General features: G+C 40.8%; 1 protein-coding gene across 5 annotated transcripts in view; it reads left to right on the plus strand.

The window, feature by feature from the left end:
• ctnna2 (catenin (cadherin-associated protein), alpha 2) overlaps nucleotides 1-22,184 on the plus strand; it is a 254,867-nt gene extending 232,683 nt beyond the window's left edge. For 4 of the 5 annotated variants that reach the window (XM_076091888.1, XM_076091887.1, XM_076091889.1 and 1 more), the window contains 6 exons: nucleotides 596-747; nucleotides 4,510-4,623; nucleotides 10,515-10,696; nucleotides 12,133-12,238; nucleotides 20,156-20,290; nucleotides 21,897-22,184. In XM_076091888.1, the coding sequence (XP_075948003.1) occupies nucleotides 596-747; nucleotides 4,510-4,623; nucleotides 10,515-10,696; nucleotides 12,133-12,238; nucleotides 20,156-20,290; nucleotides 21,897-22,184 (977 nt within the window). The remainder of the gene's footprint in view (nucleotides 1-595; nucleotides 748-4,509; nucleotides 4,624-10,514; nucleotides 10,697-12,132; nucleotides 12,239-20,155; nucleotides 20,291-21,896) is intronic. The other variant, XM_076091891.1, reaches the window with a different exon arrangement.
• The last annotated feature ends 3,531 nt before the right edge of the window (nucleotides 22,185-25,715 follow it).

Below are 25,715 nucleotides of genomic sequence, written 5' to 3' on the forward strand. Positions count from 1 at the left end.
TACCGACAACAAAACCAACCATTTTTATGGTCAATAGAGACTTTTCTTTTGTTGCTTGGCTTTTGTTTGGCTCAAAAGAATGATGAATTTGTTTCCATTCATTGTGATTTGACAGGCTGAGCTTGCAAGTTAGCGTCCTTGTACGTCTTCTCACAGGTTACACACATGCACACACACACGTACAGACACCTCCACATGCCAAATGCCAGCGTACACACAAACAGATCTGTGACAGACGGGCCAATCTTCCTGTTGTGTAAGCCGAGGTGAAATAGTTATTAATTGACGTGCAATGTGCAAACAGCATATTGGCGCGTACACAGAGGTTTAGGGGGACAATCTCGCTTTCTGAAGTGCACAAATAATCAGAGTCTGACACAGGATGTAATCTTGCTATTTGATATGAAAAGGTTCTGATCATGGCCTCAAATAGAAAACCTACGCAAGAATATTCATGCGTTCACCATGCCATTTTAATGTTTTCTAATTGATAGACTTGCAGCCATTCTGAAAGATTACTAACATGTGATACACCCGACTCTCATATCTTTCTTTTGTTCTCCTATCTACCTCCCTTACCTATTTCTCCCTGCAGTCATGCCCCGTTTTGCTGAACAAGTGGAGGTTGCTATCGAAGCACTGAGTACGAACCCTCCACAGGCCTTTGAGGAGAATGAGTTCATTGATGCGTCCCGTTTGGTCTACGACGGCGTCCGTGACATCAGGAAAGCTGTCCTCATGATAAGGGTATGTTCCTTACCTTCTCTAAGAGGAAAACACTCACTGAAATGGTTTAAATGCTCTGCAAGCGTTAGACAGAAATGCATGTGTTTGGAAATGCTGACCAACACCAAGTGCAGTCATTTATTTCTGCCTTCCTCAATATTTTGAAAACATTTGATTAGGTATTTTGTGAATTTACCTAGTGTTGCTGAATAGTCAGGCAGTGAGTCTGTACTAAGCATATGTGGTCTAAATCTATAATCTACTTTGCAATCTACAATCACTTCAGTCCATATATTATAACCTTTTTTACCATATAGTTGATCATTTCCTGACTCAAAAGACAAAGTTGTCACACTCACCGACACCTTTCCAGTATTTGCCTCTTTACTCTAATTCTAGCTACACACATGCGGTACATTGGTTTAGAGCAAACTGTGCTACTGACTAAAACATATCTACCCGAAGGATGAAGAGAAACATAATTGAGATCTAACATGCAATTGAATTCCCATTTGAGATGTCGCCTGTCACATGATCTGTTTTAGTAGGCAGAATATTTACAGCATGTCATAAAAATGCTACATAACATGACACCAGCAGCTCTACTGTCTCACATACTCTGATGTTACAGTATCTGCATTTTTCACCCGAACTGGCCCTTCTCTCTTCACCGTGTAATTAATTTATTCAACTTTATGCAGGCTGGAAGGTTTCCCAGTGCAGCTCTGGAAAAAATCTAATTATGGAAAATAATTTGATGTTGGTAAATAATGTAAAACAGGCAGCTTTGAACTGCCCGGGACCAGCTGGCTTCATAATCCCATCCAAGTTCAATTACTTTCAGAGGAAACAACTTGGAAGATCCTTGCTTTCGCTGTTGTCTAACTCCATCATATAGATAGCAAATGTTGGTGCCACGTGTAATAGTTCTGTTTGCACACATTTTTAAGCGTCTGTGTTATTTTTCTCCCACTAAAGCCGAGTAATGGCTCCTTTAGAATTTTTACTGCACAGATCTTATGAGGAGTCGACGGATTAGGAAACCAATTCTCCACAGTGTTTAAAAATTGAGGCAGGTCTTGAGAAGAGAGTAAAGTTATAATAAAAGTTCTCGAAAACATAGTTTGGTACTAGCCTTTATGTACCCACATACACACACACACACACACACACCTATACACAGCGGAATAGTGTGATGGAGTAGCAAGTACTGGATACAAAGGAACATGTATGAAATTGAACAGTGGATTGGAGACTGGAAACTGTAATTATATCAAGTGTTTACACTCTCTCCTTTAACCAACAAACTGACCTACAGCCTGTCTCAAGCAGGAGCTTCAACTTTTACTGGAAGTTCAGAGCTCAAGCAGCACTGCGTTACAGAAATGCAAGATGCTAAATTGAAGGGGATATGATGTTTCAGGTCCCAGTTAGACGATGAAAAACAATGCGAGAAAGCTGGCATTAATAATACATGCTTGGGTTTAAAGTCTTATCCGATGCCGTAACATTGTGTTTTAAGATACTATGAGACGAGTTTTTAAAACTCTGAAATATTATAGCAATAACAACAATTGCAATCTACTGGGTCACTTTTTTTGTCGAAAAACATCGTGAGGTTTTTTGCCCGAGCGCTCTGTGTCTGCACCTGTACTGTGCCAACCCAGTGGCCTCAATGAACAGTCTCACACAGCTGGTTAACATCTGGTTTTATTGCCCTGGATTTTGGAATCCAGCTACAGTATGAATACATTCACATGAAGAGGGGAAGGGTTGTCAAGTGCTTGAATTTGAGAATATGTTTTGATTTAGTGGGTTTCAATAGGAATACAGGCACATAACTAGCAATGCCAAAATAAGTGATCATTCAAATAATCAAATAAAGCAAACTAAATACTAAAGTCTATTTAATAGAACATACCGGTGGAATTTGGTGTTCTTTCTACCAACGACTAATTAAGCTTAATTCATCACAATTAGTAGCTTATGCTAGTAAACAGTAAATGTAATTAATTGTTGCCATAGTTTATGGTCTACTAGCAACCCGTTGTGTGGTAGAAGTCTTGCCTTTAAGCCAGTACGAGCACTAGTTTTGTGTAAAACATTAATTATATCTCTGATACAATCAATCATCATGGAGAGGCTACATTCTAACAAGCTGTAAATATAATTACCCACAGTGCTCTTCACAGGATAACTGTGACAGCATTGTGAATATGGCATTTTTAAAATGTCAGCATCATGCATGGTGCCTTTACTGAACAGGTTTTGCTCTGCTCTGCAGTAGGTAAACCATCCAACAAAGGTTGCCATGGTGAGGTAGCTCAGTTAAGAGTGAGCCAGCGTCATGAGATCAACAAGCCTGTGTTAAAGTTAGCTGGCTAACCCACTAATCATAATTAGTGACACATCAGAAATGCATATTCATTCTTATTTTTCCACATATTACTCATGCTCCAAATGCTTTTTCCAATTACTTGTTGAAGGAAAGCTATATATTTTGTTTATTACATGACGCATGATTCTGCTTTTTTTTTCTTTTGAAATAAAAAATAACAATAAATCAAAGGACTGTAATTACCTTAAAATAATAGCATAAAGCAATTGCCACACAGCAATGTTTAATGATACATATTTATAGACTCCAAACAGACATTATTATAGGATTATTGTGGAGAAAAAAGCTGCGCAAAATTACATCTCCACTGAATTGTTTCATTTAAGTTGATTCCTCTTAAACAAAATGTAGCCTTGCTGGGAGGTTTAATTTCTTGTTTTTGCTTTGCAGTAGTGAATCTTGAAAGCAATAACACCAGCCTTGGCAGATTCCATCCACAAAATATTGTTTCATACTTGAGTCGTATCTTGACAAACCGGTTGAAATATTCTCACGGTTTAAAGCAATCTTTTAGCAAATATTTCTGCAACTGACATTATCCAGGTGACCAAATAAATACAAGTTAAACCACTCTGCCCGCACTGTCTCTCTCCAGGGAGTTTTTTATTTTACAGTGACCCCTTTAATATACTAAAACTTGAATCAAATCAAATATTTGATTTTGTCATTGAAGCTGTTTTGACAAAAACGAGTAAATAGATTATATAAAATCACCTCTCATCTTGTGAGGAAAGAGTCTGAAGACTTTCAAATCAGGGAGTACAAAGTATAAAGTAAATACACACAATTATACATCATATTTCTTGTTGTTTTCATGGTAACGTGATATGTTGCAGCAAAGTGCTGTCCCATTCGTATTTACACCATCTCAAGCCCTCACAGTCTCTCACACTCGACCACTTACCAGGTGACGTCAGTAAGTACTTGAGGGTTCAGGGTTTGAGGGTTTAGGGGGGACATTAGGATTTGGCCTATGCGTCCACTGGTTACCCCGTGTTTAACGTCACATTGCAATGATTTGTGGGTAATTCCCTAGGCTAAGTCAGCATACCATGCTGACTTACGGAAAGGGTTCATAAAGGGCTCAAAATTTCTGCCAGAGAGCCCTCAAACACTTGACAGTGGGACATCCCCAAACCCTCACGGACTTCGTGGGAGTGCGCCTCAAAGTCCGTGAGTCCGTAAGTCGGGACATTGGGATTTGGCCATTGTATACTGACACACGGGAACATATGCTGTCTGTTACTCTGGATTCCCACACAGAGGGGCATGAAGTCAAAGTTGTTCTTTTTAACTGTCAATTCATGAGTTGTAAGATTTTTTTCTTTTTTCCATTTTCTATCTCTCTGACTGTTTGCCCGAATTTGTCTTTGTGTTCCTCACAGACACCAGAGGAGCTGGAAGATGACTCTGACTTTGAACAGGAGGACTATGATACTCGCAGCAGGACTAGTGTCCAGACTGAAGATGACCAGCTTATTGCTGGACAGAGTGCTCGGGTGAGTGGATGTTCACCCCCCCCCCCCCCGCCCCGCCCCCACTGTGCAGAAAACTTCCTGTATGTGCCTCAGTTATGCAACCTGACATGAAGAAATACAGAAAAAGACAACATGTACTTAATTTGGGTGAAGGCTGGGCAACAAGCCCACATTCATCATATAAGTGACTGTAGCGTTATTGCTTCAGTCGTAGGCTGAGTTTCACGTTGCGCCGCATCCCACCTCAACACCCACCCCTGTTCCCTGACCATACTGGAATTGATTCAGCCAACTAGTTCCACTTACATAGCATGGAAGTCCATTAAAATGATCCTAACAAGCAGGATTATTTTAAATAAACACCATTCGGGGGTGACAGGTGTAAAATTGCAATCACAAACAAAGAGGTAATTACCCAATTCCCTTCAGATGCCCGACAAAGGACAAAATACAGCATAGTACTGTGCCAAGGAATTCAGTCGCAATCGCCAGGGTCTGGGCTTTGTTGCACATTAGCAATTTTTCACTTGGGCCCAGCTTAAAGAACATTAAGAGGGTATCAGTGCTTGCTCCCCTTCAGCAACATAGGGGCTGTTGTGATGTATTGCATGTTGAATGGATTGTGGATGGCAGGAGTATGACTTGGCCCAACGCCTATCCCTATGGCTCAGGTCTGTATTATATTGCCTGAGTCTCTACACAGTCTGCACACACAGGGGGCTAATGCACAAAGACGGGAAACATAAATAAAACCAAAACAAGAGTTTATTGCTACTAAGTGTGTACTAGCTATAGCCCTAATTGTGATGCCTTTTAATAGTAGTTAAAACCAAAAAAATGAACTCAAAGGCTAGGGATTGACAAACAGGCATCCCTCCATCCTAGGGGCTGAATCAAAACACTGTACTTTGGAGTGAGACCATGTAACTACTGCTGAACAGCAGCCGCTGTTGCCACAAATAGCAATTATGGGATAATGACTAATGCTAAATCATAGCGTAACCATAGCAGAAGTGGAGAAGAGTTATAAAGTCAGCAAACTGACTTAGTAATATGTTTTACACAGTAATCTCCAGCCAAAGTTTTGTTTCACTGATTAAACAATGCAATTGTTGACCAAAGAGACAACTCATGAAAGTTTAACATTGTCAAATCTGCAATCCAACCATGAACAAAAAGAACAAATCCATGCTTTGGGAGCACAATAGCTTCTCCGGCATGACTGTGGTGGTCCTGGGTGTGAAGTGCTTTGAGTTTGTTGTATGTACACTCCCACTAAGGCTCCCGCAGCGTAACATTGCTGAGCCATCTGAGCTTAGACGCACCAGCACTGCCACACAAGGGAGCCTCACAGCACCAAACTGTCAACTGCTTTTTCCTGGCACTCAACTGTGCTTTGAGTGGGCAGCTCCTCTTGGGAACAGTTTGAAGTCGCAGCATGTCCCTTTGTCATAACTTGTTGCTGTAATACAAGTAATATAAGGTGGATTAATTAAAGGGTGAGGGGGCTGAATGTAAAGAGTGTTCATGCAGCCTCGATTAGCAGGTTATGCATTCAAGCTCGCAGCGAATACATTGAAGATGATGTATTGCATCGTTTTATTAAACGTTATTACATTTGTACATTTAACACACATTATCTTGTCCAGCATACTATACATCTGGCATACAGATAAAGCCTCTCACACAGTTAATTGATATTGCTTGTTTTTCCTCTCATAGACACTGGTATGCCCTCAGAGACGAAATATTTGCACACGCAGGAGGCAAGCACATCCATAAAGGATGTGTTTGCCTTGAACCACTGGTGATCTGCCCAGTCGGACTCAGCCTGTCGTGTCAGGATAAAGCTTGCTGTCCTTTCACTGTCATGCCAAGCGCACACTGGTGCTCTGTGTTTCTATTCAAACAGACAAGAGGAAGTGTAATCCATTTTCTCCACAGGAGCTGACATGAGCACACTGAGGTTTACAGTCATGATCCCTCCAGGCCCCTCCAGTGTGCCGGTATCTCACACAGGACACAGGCGTAACATCTCCCTCTCACTTTCTTGATCTCACTGTCTCCTCTCTTGCTCAGTGTAGAAAGAAATACAATCAAGTCCAGGGCACTCCCAGGAGCCTTTGTTCCCAGTGCTTTGCCTTGTGTGGTGCTCCACTTGTCACTTCTATTATACTGATGTGTGAAGCTAATTTATAAGCGCAAACATGCATAATGGGAAGGCAGAAAAACGCACAGGGGAAAGAGGCCTGTACATAGTGTCTCTCTCTATTAGAACATGCAGACACAAACTCTCCTTCTTTAACACACCACAGATAATGCACAGACACACATACACGCACCCAACATCTTTTAACACAGTGATTGGATAACACTGTTGATAGGTCATCCATAAAATTGAACTCAGAGTGTCTGGGCAGTTTATTTCAAATGAAACAAATTAAAGTCATTTCAAGAAGCTGCGCTCGGTGAAGAAACCCGGAAAGCGCTCTAATCCCTGCAGACGTAGCCGAGTCGCAGAGTGTATTGGCACAGCACTCCCTCGGCCGGATTTGCCACTATGTTAAGCTCCCAAGGCCCGCTCCTTGTTGTTATCAGTAAAGTAGGGGAAGGGATTTAGGGATAAGTGAATTCTAGAGAGCGGGGGCTTCACCAAGTGCCTTCCTGCTCCCCTGACGTCCCAATTGGCTCATGTGTTTACCCCTGTGCTGCAGCTTTCTTTTGTGTTCAGAACCCCCTTCTCTCTCTCATCCTTCCCGACACTCTCTCTTTTGTCACACCATGTTCAGAGTGAATTTGAATACCAACCAAATCCCTCACACTCTCCTCAACCTCCCTTGATCTCTAATTTTAGAAAAGGAATTTCCAAATCTAAATTGTTGAGTTTCAAGAGACTTTTTGCTCCCTTTAGCTGTTTGGGGGAGCAGTTCATCTTGGTTTAATGCAGCTCTTACGTGCAGAAGACGGAGAGAAAAGTATTTGATTGCTCTTACAGTTTGCATTCTTTATCTTATTCATTCCAATGGCATTTAGCAAAACTATAACTATACTTCTTCTCAATGGTGTACCAACTATTTTGACACTGGGGGCATACTGCTTGGTGCAATTATAGAAATAAGTGAATAATTGATGTCTCAACAGTTGGGTGCAGGAAAGAAATGATATGCTAATGACCGCCCTCGAGTCCCGAGGTTAGAGTGACATGCTTGGTGGCACATTGCACTCATCTGTGTGGCTATTGATTAGGCAGCAATTACTGTACATCTTTGCCTCCATTATGTTTTTGCTACATTGAACATGAGCATGTAATCAGCAAGTCATAACCCAGGGAGCAACTGGCTATACCCAGAACCACACACTCAGTGCACAACCACCCTGCAAATGTCTGAACTAAAATGTCTTTTGCTGTTTTCAAGTTTATATTTATAAATTATTTTATAAGAAGAAGGATTATGCGATCACTCACCTGTGTGCGTGGGTCCATGAATTAGTGTGCACCTTTGTGTCCGTCCACAGCTAATCTCACATTCTGCTGCAGCAAACTGCATAATGTTTTGGGTGGCCAGTTATGGCTGCATGCTGAAGGACCTCTCGTGGTTGCAGTGACTTCCTCAAAACACCTTTTGCTTCTTGTTTTACTGTATACTGCTATTGACTGCCTGCTGACTCCTCACTCACTATTCTTAACCTGCCCACCACCTTTCCAAGCCAGTAGTGATAATAGTGCTTATTGAATCTTCGAACTCCAGCCGCTACTCTACGGCCAGAGACACAGTGGGGGAAAAAAAATACTGTAGAGTGTATGTCTACGGGGAAACAGTTTGCTCAATTTTATAGTTCATGACAATGTGTTTTGGCTAACAGCTTACTGAACTACGCACACAAATGACCGCATCACCTCCACTTAGCTGCTGCTCTGCGGCCAGAGACACAGTTTTTCCATGTTTATTGGGCATCAACCTCACGTTTACATGCCTATTGTCGGAAATTAGACTTGAAGCCTAAATACTTGCTTCAAGTCACAGTTACGAGACAGAGCTGAGATGCGTGCTGGTGCAGACATCTGAAAAGACTAAAAAGTGGAAGTGAAAAACAGGCCTGATACACTTGCTGTCTAGATGGGGGGGTTAGCCAACTGTGGGTTGAATTCATTCAATATGACATTATAGCTGTGAGAGATATGCCCTCTACTGAGTGCACCTTTCTAGTTCAAACTGATTTTAATTTAAAAACAAGTTATAGTTGAAATCAACAGCATAAATAATAATTTCAAAATAAGACAAAGCAAGTGCTCTGATATATGAGACAAACTCAAAGAAGCAGAGGGACTATTGGTTATAATGTGTTTATAAGAGCCCATTAGTGCTGATTGACCTATAGCCAAAACTGCGTACTTAATTTAAGGATCTGTCTGATTAGTAAATTAACTTATGGAGGTATGGTTGACCTGTGCATGGACAGACTTACAGTAGTTGTTTTATCACAGATTAGATAAATGGCAGTGTAGGGGCCCCAGAGCCACTGCCTACTGTGTGTGACCCATAGTTCACCTGAATACAAGTTTGCCCTGCTGGAATCAGCAGTTTGTTTTAAATTGTTTATTCCTCATTGTGCAGTCTAAATACATATTAACTTTGTATTTGTTTTAAATGTGAGCGGTGTTTTCACCCCACACGGGGTATAATGGGATACGCTGCCTCGCTGTTGTTTGTGTGTCTTGGCACTGGCAGCAGAGGAAATCTATGTACACTGGGCTTGAGGGGGCTGGTTTTGCTTGTTTGTTTATGCCGTTCGGATTTTATTCAAGCTAACCGCCATCAAGGTTTTGCACAACTGCGCTCACATAGTGATCAGTAGGCCGAAGCTCACGTTGGCCTCTGATGAGAAAGTTGTGCCTCCACGCTTCTTAATTTCTATCTGTTATTTCATTGAGGGCCCCCTCCTGTTTCAGCTTATTTTATTTGCAAAGAATATCGGAAGGACATGTCATCTATATTTTTTTGTTTTCAATTTCCTCCTGACACGTCTAGCAGGGGTCATGAGCAAAGTGACGCACTTTCTCGCTGAGCTCACCCCACACCCCCACACACCAGCTTTGCTGTGAGAGAGGGAATAAGGAAGAGGTAAAAGGAGAACAAGGGTGATTATTTCATTAAGAGAATAGCAATTCAAGGAGAACAGTCAATAATAGATGAGGTTAAGAAACAATGGTGACTTGTCCTTTTTTTTTACTGTACTCGTTTTCTCTCTCTGCCTCTCGAGTCAATAGAATCGACCTAATGGAAACCAGGTTACTCTTCCTTCCATCTCACCTCCCTGACATAATGTTTAACAAATGCATTATTCATTCTCTGGTCTAAGAAGCAAGGTAATTATACATTTATCTCCAAAATAATACCGGGTTCTCAGAGCCTGTGACCTTGCCACAAGATTTATGCCATTTTCGGACCTGCCGCTGAGGAAAAAATGGATTTGCTCTTTATGGATATAAGATGTCAAGGGGCTTGAAAAGGTCCAGTCATTAAATGTAAAGTTTAGAAATTTATTTTGAAGCGTTGTAGAAGGGCAGGGATAGTCAGACTCCAAACTTAGTGTTCAAGTTTTGTAAGGCGGATTAAAAAGTAGACCGGACAGAAAAAATAGAACAAATGGTGCTACAGCTCTCCCCTTTATATATTTTTTCTTTATTCTCTTTCTTCTAAACTAATCCTTCTTCTTTTTCGGCCCTTTCCTCATTTCCCTATTCTCTCCTCCCCAACCTAATCTCCCTCCTTTACCAAATTTCTTCTCCTCTGGTATTTCCCTCATTCTGAGCAATCCCTCCAATTTATTCTGCTCAAATGTACTCCCAAACAGCCTCTTCCTCCTTTTCTAATGCTCTCGTTTCTTCCATGCTCCCCTGCTGCCTGCAGGCTATCATGGCACAGCTTCCCCAGGAGGAAAAGGCAAAGATTGCTGAGCAGGTGGAGAGCTTCAGACAGGAGAAGTGCAAGCTGGATGCAGAAGTGGCCAAGTGGGATGACAACGGCAATGACATCATTGTGCTGGCCAAGCAGATGTGTATGATCATGATGGAGATGACGGACTTCACCAGGTAAAAAAGTCAAAGTACAAAGCAGAAAATTTAAACCTGCAATGACAGATTTTTTGGTCACTTAAAGGCCGTAGGAACAATCTGATCACTGATGTATTATCACATTTTAAGTTCATATTGCCAAATTATTAGCACATTGTTGCTTAAACATCTAGCCCATATACAAACACTAGGAGGACATATCTGGCTCTTTACTGTAACTGTTAAATGCTACATTATGTTCACCAGCTAGTCCCTAACTTTGTTTGGTGCTGGGTAGGTAATGCATAGAGGGTATGAGAGGTTTTTCACTGCAAGCAGCAGCCTGCTGTGTCTGAAAACAGGTTGATGAGAGTGAACCAAAACAGAAACGTTGAACCATAGAATCAAAACCATGAGCTGTAAAGTCCTTTACAACTGAGGGTGAGTGTCACTATGAGTGACCCCATTGTTGATATGAAAATATTGGAGCAGCAAATAAAAAAAGTGAGATTCCTGAGAAACAATCTTGCCTTTGCAATGCTCAGAGCTGCAAACTGTTTTGTGAAAGGCAAAGTGACCCAGACAACCTTTGTTTTAATAAGATTACATCGCGATGCTGTGATTCAAAGATATACTGTAATAGATAATCTGTTTGAATTTACAATCTTGTCGCTTATGTTTACTAAAAGCCAGCATGCTGGCTTTTTTAGTTTAGATTGAGAGGAAAGCTGCAGCGTTCCTCTCAATCTCTCCCATCTGGGCTCAACATATCAGGGAAATCCCTAATGCCTAGCTGATGGTTATCTGCCTCGTGTATGGAAGTGTGCACCACTCCACCATTATATGGCATGGGACAAACCAAAAAGAAAAGAAAAATCAGAGCCAGGAGTCATTAGTCATGAGTGATTATGTCTGTGGCGCTGTGACTGCACCATGATTACTTGGCATTGACCCCAGTTACTGAGATTGGCATGAACAAACTAAGTGAATATGTCAGCCTAGCACTGACTAAAAATAAGACACACACAAACACACTTATCTGGCCACAATAACTTTCCCCATGCTGGCAAATCAAGAGAAAATAAACACAGAACAAAGGCTCAGTGGTTGGCCATTATTTCCCTCTCCCGTTTTATTTCCTACCGTAACTGCTTTGAAAATTCTACTGTTTTGCTGTTAAAAACAAAGGATTTTAGTTTCTTTGTGACTCAAAGCACAGCTCTATTATACATCATTAGGGACAGTATTGTATACTGTGTACGGTATTTGTTACACCCGTTAACTGGGAAATCGTGTATCGTTGGTTGATTGTAATGTTCTCATATTCCTCCTGCCAACCACAGCAGATTAGCTGCTGCTGCACGAGCTCAGGGGTGAGCTCTGTTTTTAAAGGGAAGCTCTGCATGCCTTATGCCTCCACAGCTACACCCTCATTACCTTTTTTCCCTTCTTTTTCATTCCTTGGATTTCCCCAGAGGCAAAGGCCCCCTGAAGAACTCCTCAGATGTGATCAACGCGGCTAAGAAGATTGCAGAGGCTGGTTCCAGGATGGACAAATTGGCCCGTGCTGTTGCAGACCAGGTAGATATGCAACTGTGTCTGCTGCTGTCATTTTTATCTTTATACTTTCTATTAGTCTGAGACTGTCTCTGCCTGTGTCATAGTAGCTGGCGGCTGAACACATTTTGATTTGGAGTAAGTGGGCATGGCCATTGGAAATCTTTAATGTGGGCATTGACAAGCCCAGCTGGAGCAGTGGGCTGTGTTACTGCATGAATTTGTCTCCCATTGGGGCCAACACGGAGAGAGCAAGACAGCAGAACCAAGTTGTGTCTCTAATATAATTAGCTCCCCACCGAGGTGTTGCATTCATTATCAGATGAGTACTTCTCTAAAACACGCTGACAGACCATTTTCAATATCTAATCAATCAGTGCTGTGCCTAGGGAAGACAGGAGTGAAAAGAAATGTGTGTGTGTGTGTGTGTGTGTGTGTGTGTGTGTGTGTGTGTGTGTGTGTGTGTGTGTGTGTGTGTGTGTGTGTGTGTGTGTGTGTGTGTGTGTGTGTGTGTGTGTGTGTGTGTGTGTGTGTGTGTGTGGCAAATGAAGTGGGAGGTATTTCAGAATGCAGCACTCCAGCTAATGCATAATGTTCTTCTTCATTTCGTCTGTCTCTAATAAGCAGTGAGAGCAAACTTAGGCACAAGACTCACTGATTTATGAAGGCAGCCTGTCGTCATTGTAATTGCAACTGCTGGTAGCTAGCAAACTCTTGGAATAATGATGGGCCGGCACACATGAGCACCAACCAAGCTGCTGTACCTTCAGTTTCATGTTTCAAACCAATCACAATACTGAAAGTTATTTTGTTGTTTAAGATGTAGAGGAAATGTCTCCTTCTGTAGATACCCATACAATGTTGATTACAGGAAAGAACTCAATGAATCATACCTCCATAAAGACTGCACAGTCCTCAAAATGTTGCTGTTTCAAACCTGCATTTATTGTTTTTTTTTGGTCACCTTGGAGCAGTGCGACAAGCTGTAAACTCGTCATTAACATAAAGAACCTTATAATATCACCTTGTACATTTGACATAGAAAATGTGTCAGCAAACTGACTTCTTTACACATCCATCCCCTTTTCAGCTTTGTTTAGCCGCTAACTCCTGAGTAGAGAAAGTCGCTTCGTCTGTCTGCCGTTTGGTGCACAATCAAGTTTTATTTGTCTGCCTGCTGTACGTGGAAACAATAGTATTAATACAACTATTAATGGGAGTTGCTGAAATGCTCCATCAAGCTGCAGGAAACTGCAGTCAGGTTCATCATCAAACAAGTGACCCCTTTCACATGACATGTACTTATTTGATTCATTGTACATGTATAAATATTGATAACAGACACTTTAACAGAAGAATATTGAATTTCCATCTGGAATGAATCATTCAGTGTTAAATGTTTCTGAACGTGGACATAGATCAGCTTCCAAACCAAAAGATGAACACTTGTTTATTTTAAGACTTCCTGCTAGATTTCCTAGCTCAGCAGATGCGGTGCGTACTTTTCAGAATGTATCCTTGCTGCAGTGGCCCAAGCCTTCATCACTATCCTGTAAAGAGATTATTGTCACATTCATTTAGCTGGCATGATCTAATTGGCCACTGAATGTTTATAATCAAATGAACATGCAGAGGTTAGATTAAAACACACACAGAATACCACGATAAAGAGATGGTTTTCGCCTCCTACGGTGTATTTCCTTTATCCAGAGCCAACCTTTTGACAATGTGTGACTTCGCAACAATATATGGGCAAGCCTCCTGCTGTTAGCGCAGCGCACAATGCCTGTCAGTTTGAGTGGCCGTAGAGTCTGCTGAGCTTTCAGCTGACCAGAAGGCATCTTTAGTCAAAGCTGGCACTGTATCCTCATGTCACACTGTCCTGCTCTCCAGAGCATATTGCACCACAGAATTAAGTTTCAGGCTGTGAATGCATAACTATGTCTGCCAGGCAGTAATTACCACAAACAGAGAGATGAAAAGCATGAGTTTAATCTGTATGGGCCTTCTTTATGTACATCTTTGCATGTTTCCATGTGTTTGAAGATTTGTCTTCGGAATCTGGTCTCGGTCTGCGTCACTGCTTGTGTATGTTGTTTTGAGCAGGATCTGGGGCAGAAATGACAAAATAAGCATGAACTTGCACTTTTTTTTTTCTTATGTATTAGTTTATTGGCTTGTAAGCTGCCAAGTGATAATCAGTGTTTAACAGGGTTTAGGTGGGAGTAAATCTGTCACATGGCGAATCACTGGCAGAGCCTGTGTCTGAATCAACAGTTGCTGTAATGAAAAGAGCAGGTGGCTTGCATTTTTTAATTCTCACTTAAATGGTTCCTAGACTAGTGTTTACTGAATATTCAAAGCCTTCTGTTACACTTCCGGAGAAAACAGAACAGTGTTCAGGAAATAAAGAGGGGCTTGAGGACATTTTATTTTCCAACATGTATTTATTATAAAAGTGTTTTCATGTGAGGCATTTGGGGCATCTGTTTGGCATGTCATGCAGTGAATGGACTGAGTTATTACAAGTTAAAACAGCATAAGTTTGCTTTTATGAAGCATCTTATTGGAATTACACAACAAGTAACATAACCTCATTGTTTGCCTTCATTCCGTATGAAGACGACAAGCATTTTGCATTCACACATTGTGGTAGGTAACCTGTGTTTGTCATGAGCACTGTGGCTTGACAGTAAGAATAAAGGCTGCTCCATTGCCTTCAGACAGGTCCCTTAAGTAGCAAACCTTGTCGCCATGACTCCACATCAGCCCTATTGATGAACAAGTGTGAAGCAGAAGGCAATTCTGCGTGGAACCGTGGAAGGACTGCGAGCTCTTTCATAGTCATTTAAGCACAGCACTTGACGTAGATAAACCCCTAGAGGCAACTCACCCCATTTCACTCCAGCGATACCTTTTTTTCTACTCTATTTCCCCCACTCCATTTTCCTTACTCTGCTCCATTCTTTAAGTATGCTTCCTACAGAAACAAGCTAGATAGTGGAGGACAGTTGTGCAAACATTATGCGCGTCTATAGGCTTGGTTGTTGATTGTTATCAGAATCCGAATCAGAAAATACTTTATTGATCCCCGAGAGGGAATTGGTACGTTACAGTCACTCTTATATATTAGCATAATGAAATACATGAAGATTAGAAATAAAGCCCGATGTAAAATATAAATCACGTACATAATATATAACACAATATATGCAGAAAAATACAGGCAAATAATAAAAACAAGAAACAAGGAATGAGCATGAGATATAAAATATGTGCAAATAATAATAATGAATTAAAATGCAATCATTATTACACATAGGAGTAATCAGAAATTATTGGGTGAAATAAGTCCAAGGGCCAGTCTATTGACAAGCACACTGTTACCCCAGAACATTACGGCAAACTGGATAGCACTGGCCACCACTGACTCATCCTCAGCATTGTTGAAGGACCTCAGCCTTCTCAGAAAATAGAGACGGCTCCGGTCCTTCTTGTCGAGGGCTTCAGTCTACTTAACCCAGTCCGGTATACTCCCAAATACATATAGTCCACAATGTCCAAGCTTACCTGCTGACTCACCAATAAACAGCCATGGTATATATGTATATATATGTATATATATATATAACAGTTTGCAGCACTCTGCTTGAGACAGTCAGTGTTTGATTGAAACACCATCTGGCTTATGGTTTACCTGCGCAGCTGGTCATTGTTGATCTGTGTACATTGATGTAGTGTGTGTTAAGGCATAGTATTGTAAAGGACAGAATGTATTGTATTCCTCAAACAGGGCAGAACTTGGCAAGGTATTTTTAGACTTTCTTAATACCGTTCGGTGGTCTAGCAAGTATTTACAGCAGCAGGACTTTGTATGGGGGTATTGACTCAAAATATAGAACAGTAGCAATGTTTATTGTACATGTCACCCAGTGCAACTTTGTGGCTCACTGATAAAATGTAAAGTGCAATAAGTTATATGAAGCTGTGCCTACACAGACAATACTTATTTGTAGCATCAATTTGTTGTTGGTTTTGTTTTTTTGTTGACGGTAACAGAAGTTATTTTGCTTTTCATGGTTTACTCTACTTTCCTTGACATTTAGGAATCCTTTTTTTTTTGCATTGTGTTTAAGTACTAAAATAAATGTAGAAATATCAAGTTGTTGTTTCTAAATGCTGCTAAACACACATGCACGTTTGAAGCTAAGTATTCAGACTTCCAGGTTTCACTTTATTTGTCACGGCGGAAGGCCCTGTCGCTTTGAATGCAGAACAACAAGAGCAAAACTGCTGTCGCCTTTACTGACAGCAGTGTAACCAAGTGTGACTGATGCGTAATTAAAAAGCTACTCTGTAAAAACAAAAACTACAGTTAGCAGGTGCTGGCTAGAGAGGAGTCAGAACTAACTCGATTCAAAATTGTGAGCTTTTCAGAAAATATTTTCTCTGCTTTAATCTAATATTTCTCATGATATGTCAGTGCGTCACCGCCTAATGCATTTCGATGCAAACTTAAGCAAGAGCAAATTCATTTTGCATGCTCTCACATCACACGCTGACTGTGTACCGATGCGTATGTTGCAACATGACAGGTTGCAGTAACAGCTTCTAATGTCATGGTAATATTGCCGATTACAGATTCAAATAAAATCATGTTTCAAAAAGAAGGGGATGTTTGATAGAGTTACATGAACGGGTGACATTAGGTCACCTTGGCTATTCTGTTAGTCACCAGTGATCCACGTTCCATTTTCTATTCCATTGTATATATGCCAGATTGTGGAATACAACAGAAAGAAGAAGGAAAACAAATGAATTGTGTTGTCACTTAAATATAATGAGTGGTTTCAGTATGTACTAGAATATATAGTGCTCAGTCTTTGATGGAGATGCCATTCTTGAAGTAACTGAAAGATGACAGCTCACCATCAGAGGGACTTTAGTTGTCCAGTCAGCTGGAAGGCATTTTGAATAACTGTGTGTAACATGCTCTATTTGAATGTCATTTTGTCTTTATATCATCCTTTTGCCCCTCAAAAATGTGTCTATAATACTATTAGATTTGTAATGAAACAGAAACATGTTATCATGCAAAAAGGTGCCATAATTAAACAGAAACAGCAAACGGCCGGACGTTAAAATAACCAATTTACTATTTTTTACGCTGGAAAGGTCAGTCTCAGCCTGGTTATGAATGCAGCACCAGTGTGAGGTGTGACTTGTGTTTTGACAGACTGCCACACTCTGATAGTAAGTTGCCCTCATTTTAGCACCAGAGTTCAAATCATCTTGCTGAATTATCCATCAGGAGCACGTTTCATTCATCTTGGGCCCAATTATGCGGAAAAACAAAACAAAAAGAAATTCCCAGCAGTTTCTCGTCTGGACTGAACAGAAGTATTCCTGAAATGCTGAGAGGAGCGCTGACTGAGGGAAGAGGGAGTTTCAGACTGGAGGCTGAGTAAAGTCACGCAGTGAAACACACTAGTCTGTAATGAATGCTGTTTCACTATGAAGGACAGAAGGTATTGACCATAAGCTGTATTTACTTCAACAGGGAATCTGTGGAAGAAATGTACTATTAGTCAACTGTACAATACGGAATAATTGTCTCATGTCTGCATCAGACTTGCTTGGGAAAGCAGCGTTTGTGTGTGTGTGTATACACATGCCAGCAGTGTGAAGTGCAGTTAGCAGTGATGCTAGCCAGGACTGGCAGTGCAGTGATAATGCCAAGGGAGAAGCTTCCCCCTGCCTCACTGGCTGCTCTATGAGCTAGTTTATCTTCCTCAGTCTGCACTCAGTGCCACTGACTGAGAGGAGGCTGGATGCTGGTGGCAGTTTTGCTCTTATTTACTATATTGTTCAAAGTCCTGCTCTGTTAATGCTCATAACTGTGGAAGATAAATCATGCCTTGAATTGTTCTTTGCAATTGTTTTTTGTAGGTTGAAGAAGCAAACCAATCCATTTTAAAAGACTGTTTTTTACTCACTATTTGTGACCATCAGTGAAGGGCACTTGTGCCCAATCAATACTATTTGTCTTAGCACGAGAGGACTTTTGTCATAACATAAAGAAGTTGGGCGGCCATGAAAGCTGTCCTGGAGGGGGTACCCTGATATCGCTTCTCGCTGTTTAACTTGCCGTCGCCCTCTACTCGAGCCCACAAGACAAGGAAATGAGCTGTGCATTTCCCCGCACAGTGCTGCTGAATGTCCTAGTTAGGAACGTTTAATATTAATGGCTAGAAGGAAGGTGTTGCTACAAAATGATGCTCACAGTGTTTAAGCAGCTGATGCAGTGTTGTTAACCCACTGGGAGCTTAGTGGGCCATAGCTGACTCCTGGAAGGCTTCCAGATGGAATAATAGGGGCAAACTGTGTGATAGTCGGAGCCTTTAGGAGGCTGTCCTCATACTCCCTGTTGGTCCATTTGCTGCACTGTATGATTGGTCTATTCGCTGTTGAAGTGGCAAAAAGGCAAGCAGGTCCAGGTCAAGACTTTTAAAAAATTGGGAAGAGAAGAAGAGGGATACATAGAAAACTATGCTGAAAGTATTATGTCCACTCATTGCTGATTGATCTGTTTACTTCTTGGGCAACATGCTGTGACAAACTTGTTTCATGTGAAATGAATTTGAAATGAGTTTGACACCCTGCAGTGTAACTCGATTTGCCTTTGAAACTCACGCTTGCAACAAATGTTGAACAACATTTCGCAGGCCTAGTGAAGAGAAATGTAATTAGCGACACTGGAACCGTACTGTTTTTGTCAGGGCTGTTGTTCCTGGTTCTCTACTTTAAAACGGCTGCAACATCAGAGAGAATGATTCCTAAAACAATCCAATTGGGTAGCGAATTCACATCACAAGACCGAAAACATACACCATTTAAAACCAGATGGCAGATCTGTAGTAAGCATCTTCAGTTTTTTGCCAATTTGCCTGAAATAAGGCCAAGAACCTTTATTTCTCCAAATTCTTTGGCCCAGTGACAAATCTGTTGCCTGTCATGATATAATTATATATCCTTTCTGTCAGCTAGCCAACCATTGGCTCCTTCATCCTCACAGATGATCCAGTTTTAACTAAAACAAAACACGGACCTCCTGGATTAATTGAAAATCCAAACAGTTTGGCCGTGGTGCTCGAAATGAGAAACATTTTACCAAAGACGTGCAAGCATCATTATGCTTGCTGTGTGGCTCAGCAGAAAAATGTATTACATGTTTGTTGTCAACTCATCCTTGATGGATTATGAATTCTGATTTACATTTTGAATTCATTGCCTTCATATATTTGACCCAATGACTATCTATATTTTCGCTATTACAGTCCTCTTTGGCTGTGTCAAAAAAATCACTTCACTTACCCTCTGCTATAATGTTTGATTGTGTTTGGGTGAATTCTGAATGTGAAAGTTCTGCTGATGATGCCCTTAATTTAAATTTACTGCTGTGTGTAGAGTGAATTATTAACTGTCTGCTACATAGTGGAAGAGTAACCAAGGGAGTGATTTTAGACACAGCCCGTGTCAGTATGAGAAGAGATATTGTATCGCAAAGGGGACCTTTGTGGCATAATCCCTTAATGTTATCCACATGTTATAATGATTATATGACCATCGGTGTGTCAAAGGATGTTAAGATGTGCTCCAAACTACCATCACTAGGCAAACCATTAAACAGCAGATATTGCACATTAATAATAATCATATTTATGCGACCTGATTTATCTTTCCATGACAGAATTGGAATATTGCCAAGCACAAAATGGCTGTTAGGAAAGATACTAAATGTCAAATGTACAAATATCCGCCAAGGCCTTAAAAGTGTGTCACACCACTTTCAGCTGCTCTGTAAAAAAAACAGTGCTTATTTATGGCTGTTATTCGCCTGTGTTTTGACAATGTGTTTCCTTGTGCCTCTTTTCCATTCAGTGCCCTGATTCAGCGTGCAAACAGGATCTGCTGGCGTACCTGCAGAGAATCGCCCTGTACTGTCATCAGCTCAACATTTGCAGCAAGGTGAAAGCTGAGGTTCAGAATCTGGGTGGAGAGCTCATCGTGTCTGGGGTAAGTCTGTCCATAAGAACAGTACATGTTCACTATCGTTGATGCTCTAGATAGGCTTTCATGCTTGAATCACGAGAATTGGTTGACTTGACTTAAAACATTTTTAATGCTCTGCACTGCGGGTGGGCAAACCTTTTAGTTCATGGTCATGCAGAATAAGACTGATGCAATAATTTCAGACCGATTACCATCTTATAATACCAGAACAATGCACCACAGGCTTTTTTCCATTTGTATTTTTCATGCTTCATGAACCCTATTATCCCGAGTCAAACTATCATCAGTCAATTATCCCATACTGCTTGCTTTTGCCATTTAACTTTCTCCATTTCAAGCTCTCAGTTTTAATGACAACATATTTAGTAATATATTAGAGTTTCGACCAGAATTATCTCCTCTCAACTCTCCAGTATACTTTTGGTTACATTTCGAAATATCCATCTGAAAAGCCAATACTTGATTATCTAAAACTGATTTAATATCTTCATAAAGCTACAACAAACTTTTTGATTGAAATTAAGGGAAAGTTATTCAGAAGTAGATGTGAGATGGTTTTAATTAAATGAATTCTGCATCATCAACATAATCATGTAGTGAACTGTTATTGGCTCATATCATTTTTTGTTGTCTTTATTGATCAATGTGCATGCAGATGTGCATGTAGTTCATCTTTATGTTTTCTTTTTGACTGATGTACCAGTCTCATATACCTAATCAGTGTCTGCTTAAATACTGACATTATCAAGCTGATCGTGTGTCAATTTTTATTTAATGTCTATAGCACAAAGAAATCGCAAATCACAACTTTGCCTTAGACGGCTTTTACCTCTATCCTTAGACCCTCAATTCAGATTAAGAAAAACTGCACAAAACAAACTTTTAAACAGTCAGTGAAAAAGTGAAAAGCCTCAGGAAGAGCAACAGTCATGCAGTAGAGGACACTGATCCACACTGAGTCGAAGTTTTTGGATTTTCTATGAGGAGAGAAAAAGGGGCATTGGTGCATTCCTACTGTTTTTTGTCTGTGAAGAACTTCCTTAGTAACTGCCATAGTAGGATTTCTTCCTCTAATTAAAGTCAGACATGAGTTTTATCTTTGCTTTGGGCTGCCTTGTGTCTTGTGTTGATACAGTTCATGATTTCTTAGGACTCTGTTATAGTTTGTCTCACATGAGATATGCAAGCCCTGCTGAGATTTTAACCTTTTCATGGTGGCCAGCTGGAATCCACACTCATTAAATCTAAGCGGTTGACTTGTCTCAGTGTGGGGTAGAAGGAGGCCCACTGGCCCGCCGACCCTTAAGTTAAATGTCAGCCAAACAAAACAGACGGAGACAGAGGTACACCTGACCCCTGCCTCTGCTAATTAAGAACTGCTAAAATAAGATGTCACATAGCGAAGGCCATGTTTTTATCCAGCTTAATTGACAGTTGCAGCACAAACCTCCTAGATTCGGGATGTAGCCAATATGTCCTAATATTCTTGTTGAGTGCATGAAAGTCATTTTGAAGTCAAGTCACTTTTTCTCTTTCCAGACTTTTTTGACTCGACCCTTAGTGTTTATCTCTCTCTTCCCCTCCTACCGTCTTTGCCCCCCCCCTGTAGCTGGATAGTGCCACTTCCCTGATCCAATCAGCCAAGAACCTAATGAACGCAGTGGTGCTGACTGTAAAGGCATCTTATGTAGCCTCCACCAAGTACCAGAAGGTGTACGGAACAGCGGCTGTTAACTCACCCGTGGTGTCTTGGCGCATGAAGGCCCCTGAGAAGAAGCCTCTGGTAAAGAGGGAGAAGCCCGAGGAGTGCCAGACACGTGTGCGACGAGGCTCCCAGAAGAAACACATCTCCCCTGTCCAGGCCCTCAGTGAATTCAAGGCCATGGACTCGTTCTAAGCAAAAAATAATAATGCTCACCCAAGAAAAAACATCAAAACAGCGGTGACAAGTTGAAGAGAAAGTTCCTTTATACATTGTGTTAACCCACCTCTGTGTTTCCTGTGTGTGCTTGGTGACACCTCAGGAGGACTTCAGTACATATTAAACTGCCACACTACGGCTCCTGTGAAAACTGTGGGCCTCATGGCCGACAGGAAGACTGCACACACCCAACACTATTTATCGATCTTAATGTAGCTTAATATGTGAGAGACAAAATGTGACACAAGTACTTTTGAAAATATGGGAGTTAAAAAAAGAAACATATCAAAGGAGGAATAGTGGCAATTAAAAAAAAAAAAAATGGTGGCAGTTGATATAGCTATATGTTTAACGTGCCACTGACTGGCTGCTTGTATACACATTAAAACTGTCGGAATGGTTCAGTAGAGGAGTTATTCTTAAGGGAATATGTCAATGTTGGTATGCTCCCTCTAGATATTTTCTTTTCAATTTGAATGTAACCTGTAGTGCTTGGAATTATTTATGTTTAAGATACCTGGAAGTGTTGGCATCCAAGTAGTTTCCTTGTTCCTGATGATTATAATAATAATCCATACGGTGTTTTTTTCCAAAGCACACTTATGGTCTATTGTATTGCCTTTTTAAATTCAATTTATTTAATTATTACATCACTAACTATGATGACCTTGATTGGAAGTTGTGTAGCGTATAAATATAGACAGAGAGGTTTGACTAGTTGTGGTTTGCTCAGAGAATAGAAATCCCTGCATACAGTACCTTTATATATTCACCCTTCTCTAATAAATCCCTCAACTTGATCCTCATGGTTTCATGTGTCTTTCTTTACTGTCACATGTGCTGCAGTAGCTACTCATGCATGCGTTTGTATTACAGCAGCGATGCCTTTTATTAATTTAAAGGATCTGACATAATCATTAGAGATTGCCTTGCCAGACCCCCAGAGGAAAAGATTCCAGGGGAGAAAAAAAAAATCTATGAGTACTAAAAGCTTACAAGAAAAGGCATATTGATTCAGGGTCACAGGTCAAGTCCCATTACTTCACTGTGACTTGAGATAATTGGTCTTAGGTCAGCACTGTTTCTGCCATCTTTGTGATATTTGACCAGGTCCTTACACAAACAGTCTACCACGCTTGCCAAACACAAGTCATTTTGACCTACATGACACCTTTTAATCCTCTGGGGAGGGCGATATCGGCTGTCTGTTGGTCCACCACTTAGACTTAAGAAGCTCAACAGCTATTTGATGAATTGCCATAATGTTTTTGTTCAGATATTCATGATTCTCAAAGGATTACTTCTACCTAATTTGGTTATTTTTGACTTTTTCCCTGGCACCACTAACAGGTTTAAAGTTTCCTCTTATCCAGTAACAAAAGGTTTACCACACATTTTTGTACAAACATTCATGGCTCCCAGATGATATATCCTAATAACTTTGTGTATATGCACTGACTTTTCCGCTTGCACCACCATGAGGTTGACTTTTTAGTTTTAGTGTGAAATGTTTTAACAACTGTTCGATAGATTGCCATGAAATTTGGTGGACACATTCATGTTCCCCCTGGAATTAATTGTAAAAAAATGTGATTCTTTCCAGCACCATCAAACATTAGCATGTTAGCAAACTCTTTGGGGTATTATGCTATTTCTTTAAAATACAATTTCTCTGGTTTTTTTGCCATCCACCTAAGAACAGATCAAGCTGTATCTATTGCTCATGGTCTCACAGGTTACTGCTGAGTCCATGTCAAGGTATATAAGCCAGTATTGACCACTGAAGTCCCTGTCAATTTGTCTTAAGCCCACTGAGTTGTTGAGGGAAAGAAAAAAGGGATTGGGGAAGAGGAAAAGCAGATAGCTGGGAATCAACTGATGCCTGACACATTTCCAGTCAGCAAGACAAGAAACCCCAGAATACTCTGTCCTCTGAATCTTAAGGTTTGAGATCTCTAAAGGAAAGGAAAGTCATTGTGAACACTACAAATGTGAAGTCTGAATAGCTCGTCTGGTCTTTCGGAAAGCACCGAGACCTGGCTGCGACCTCACTTCATGCCGAGTGATTCCAGTAAATTAGTTCATTTTTAGAGACAGTTGCATGCATGCCTCTCAGATAATGACTATCAAGTCCCTACGGGCATCACCGGCACACCCTGCCATTAAACAGGGAGAGTTAATCAATTGATTGCTTAACACAACCTTGATCCCTCATGAATCAAATCAAAAGCATCGACAAGCATAATTGTCCCAATAACGGCACACGGGACACTAGTTTAGATAATGCAGCAGTTTAGTCACTGATAATGATTAAGGCTCTTTATGTATCCTCATTGTACCGCTAATGACCATTAAAGACAACATGCATCAAGCATCCGTGCATCACCAAAGTACCCTGTGTTTAGGAAACAGGGCCACAGGAGCAGAGTTGTAACACGGTCCAGTTAATGAAGGGATTAATTCCCGGCTGTGGCGCTGTCTGACTAGAATAATCCCTGTGTGTATCCATTGCTACCCTCCAAATAAAACATGAAATGATGGCTGACAGCCTGTTCTCCTTGAAAGTTAAGAAGAAATAATGATGGTGGCAGATATGCCACTCCAGTGTAGGATACTGGCGCTTTGATTTGAGATGTCTTCATGGGATGTGCTGTATTAAAGGATTAAAAACTGAATTCTAGTCGAGTTAAACAAACTTTAAAAAATATACGGATAGGAAAATGTTTTACAAGTCCCAGAGGCAGAATAGTGAAGAGCAGCATACAACCAGGAGCTGCATATGTTTTTTTTGGCTTTCGGCCTTTGGCATCAGATGCCTTCTGACACTGAACACACTGGAGAGTCTGCCATCTGCACAGATGGACATCAGCGCTGGAAAGGGACGTCTTTTATGGCTGCAGTTTATAACATGTGACGCAAAAAATTAAATCAGAGATAATGTATATGATTAATCTTTGACCTGATGTCATGGTAGAGTGTCTTATTTCACCCATTCAAAGGTTAAACACCAGCAAGGTTGTCAACTGGATAGAAACATAACATTTGGAGTGCAGCTGTAGTGTCCTTACTTCTAAACGAGGCTCAGTAAAGGTACACACTTTTCAGTTTCAATTGGTTTGTCCGCATATGAGCAAAAACATCTGTGATAAATGGTACTAATCACATTTAGATAAATGTTCTGCAGTGGATTAAACCTTTTGACACATGGCTACTCCAAATTCATTGCATTCAGTTATGGGGAGATATGAAATGAACCTCAAGCTTTGCCTTCTTTATTCATCTATAATTTTAATTCGAGATGTTCTTCCAGGAAAGGGTCAAACCGGTTTCTTATTCTAATTTTATGTAGCAACCAGACAGCTGGCGAGAGTCCAGAACTTTCATTATCTCTTCTGAATGCTGGGGTATGCTTTGCAAATGTCTGGGTAAAACACATGCACACATCTCCTTGTGCCAGTAATTCTTTTTGTATGCTTCCTTCAGCTCCAACTTAACTCCTTGAATGGT

The sequence above is a fragment of the Anarhichas minor genome, unplaced genomic scaffold, assembly GCF_050575085.1.
Source record: "Anarhichas minor isolate MPS153535 unplaced genomic scaffold, ASM5057508v1 ptg000014l, whole genome shotgun sequence".
NCBI classification, from domain to species: Eukaryota; Metazoa; Chordata; class Actinopteri; order Perciformes; family Anarhichadidae; genus Anarhichas; species Anarhichas minor.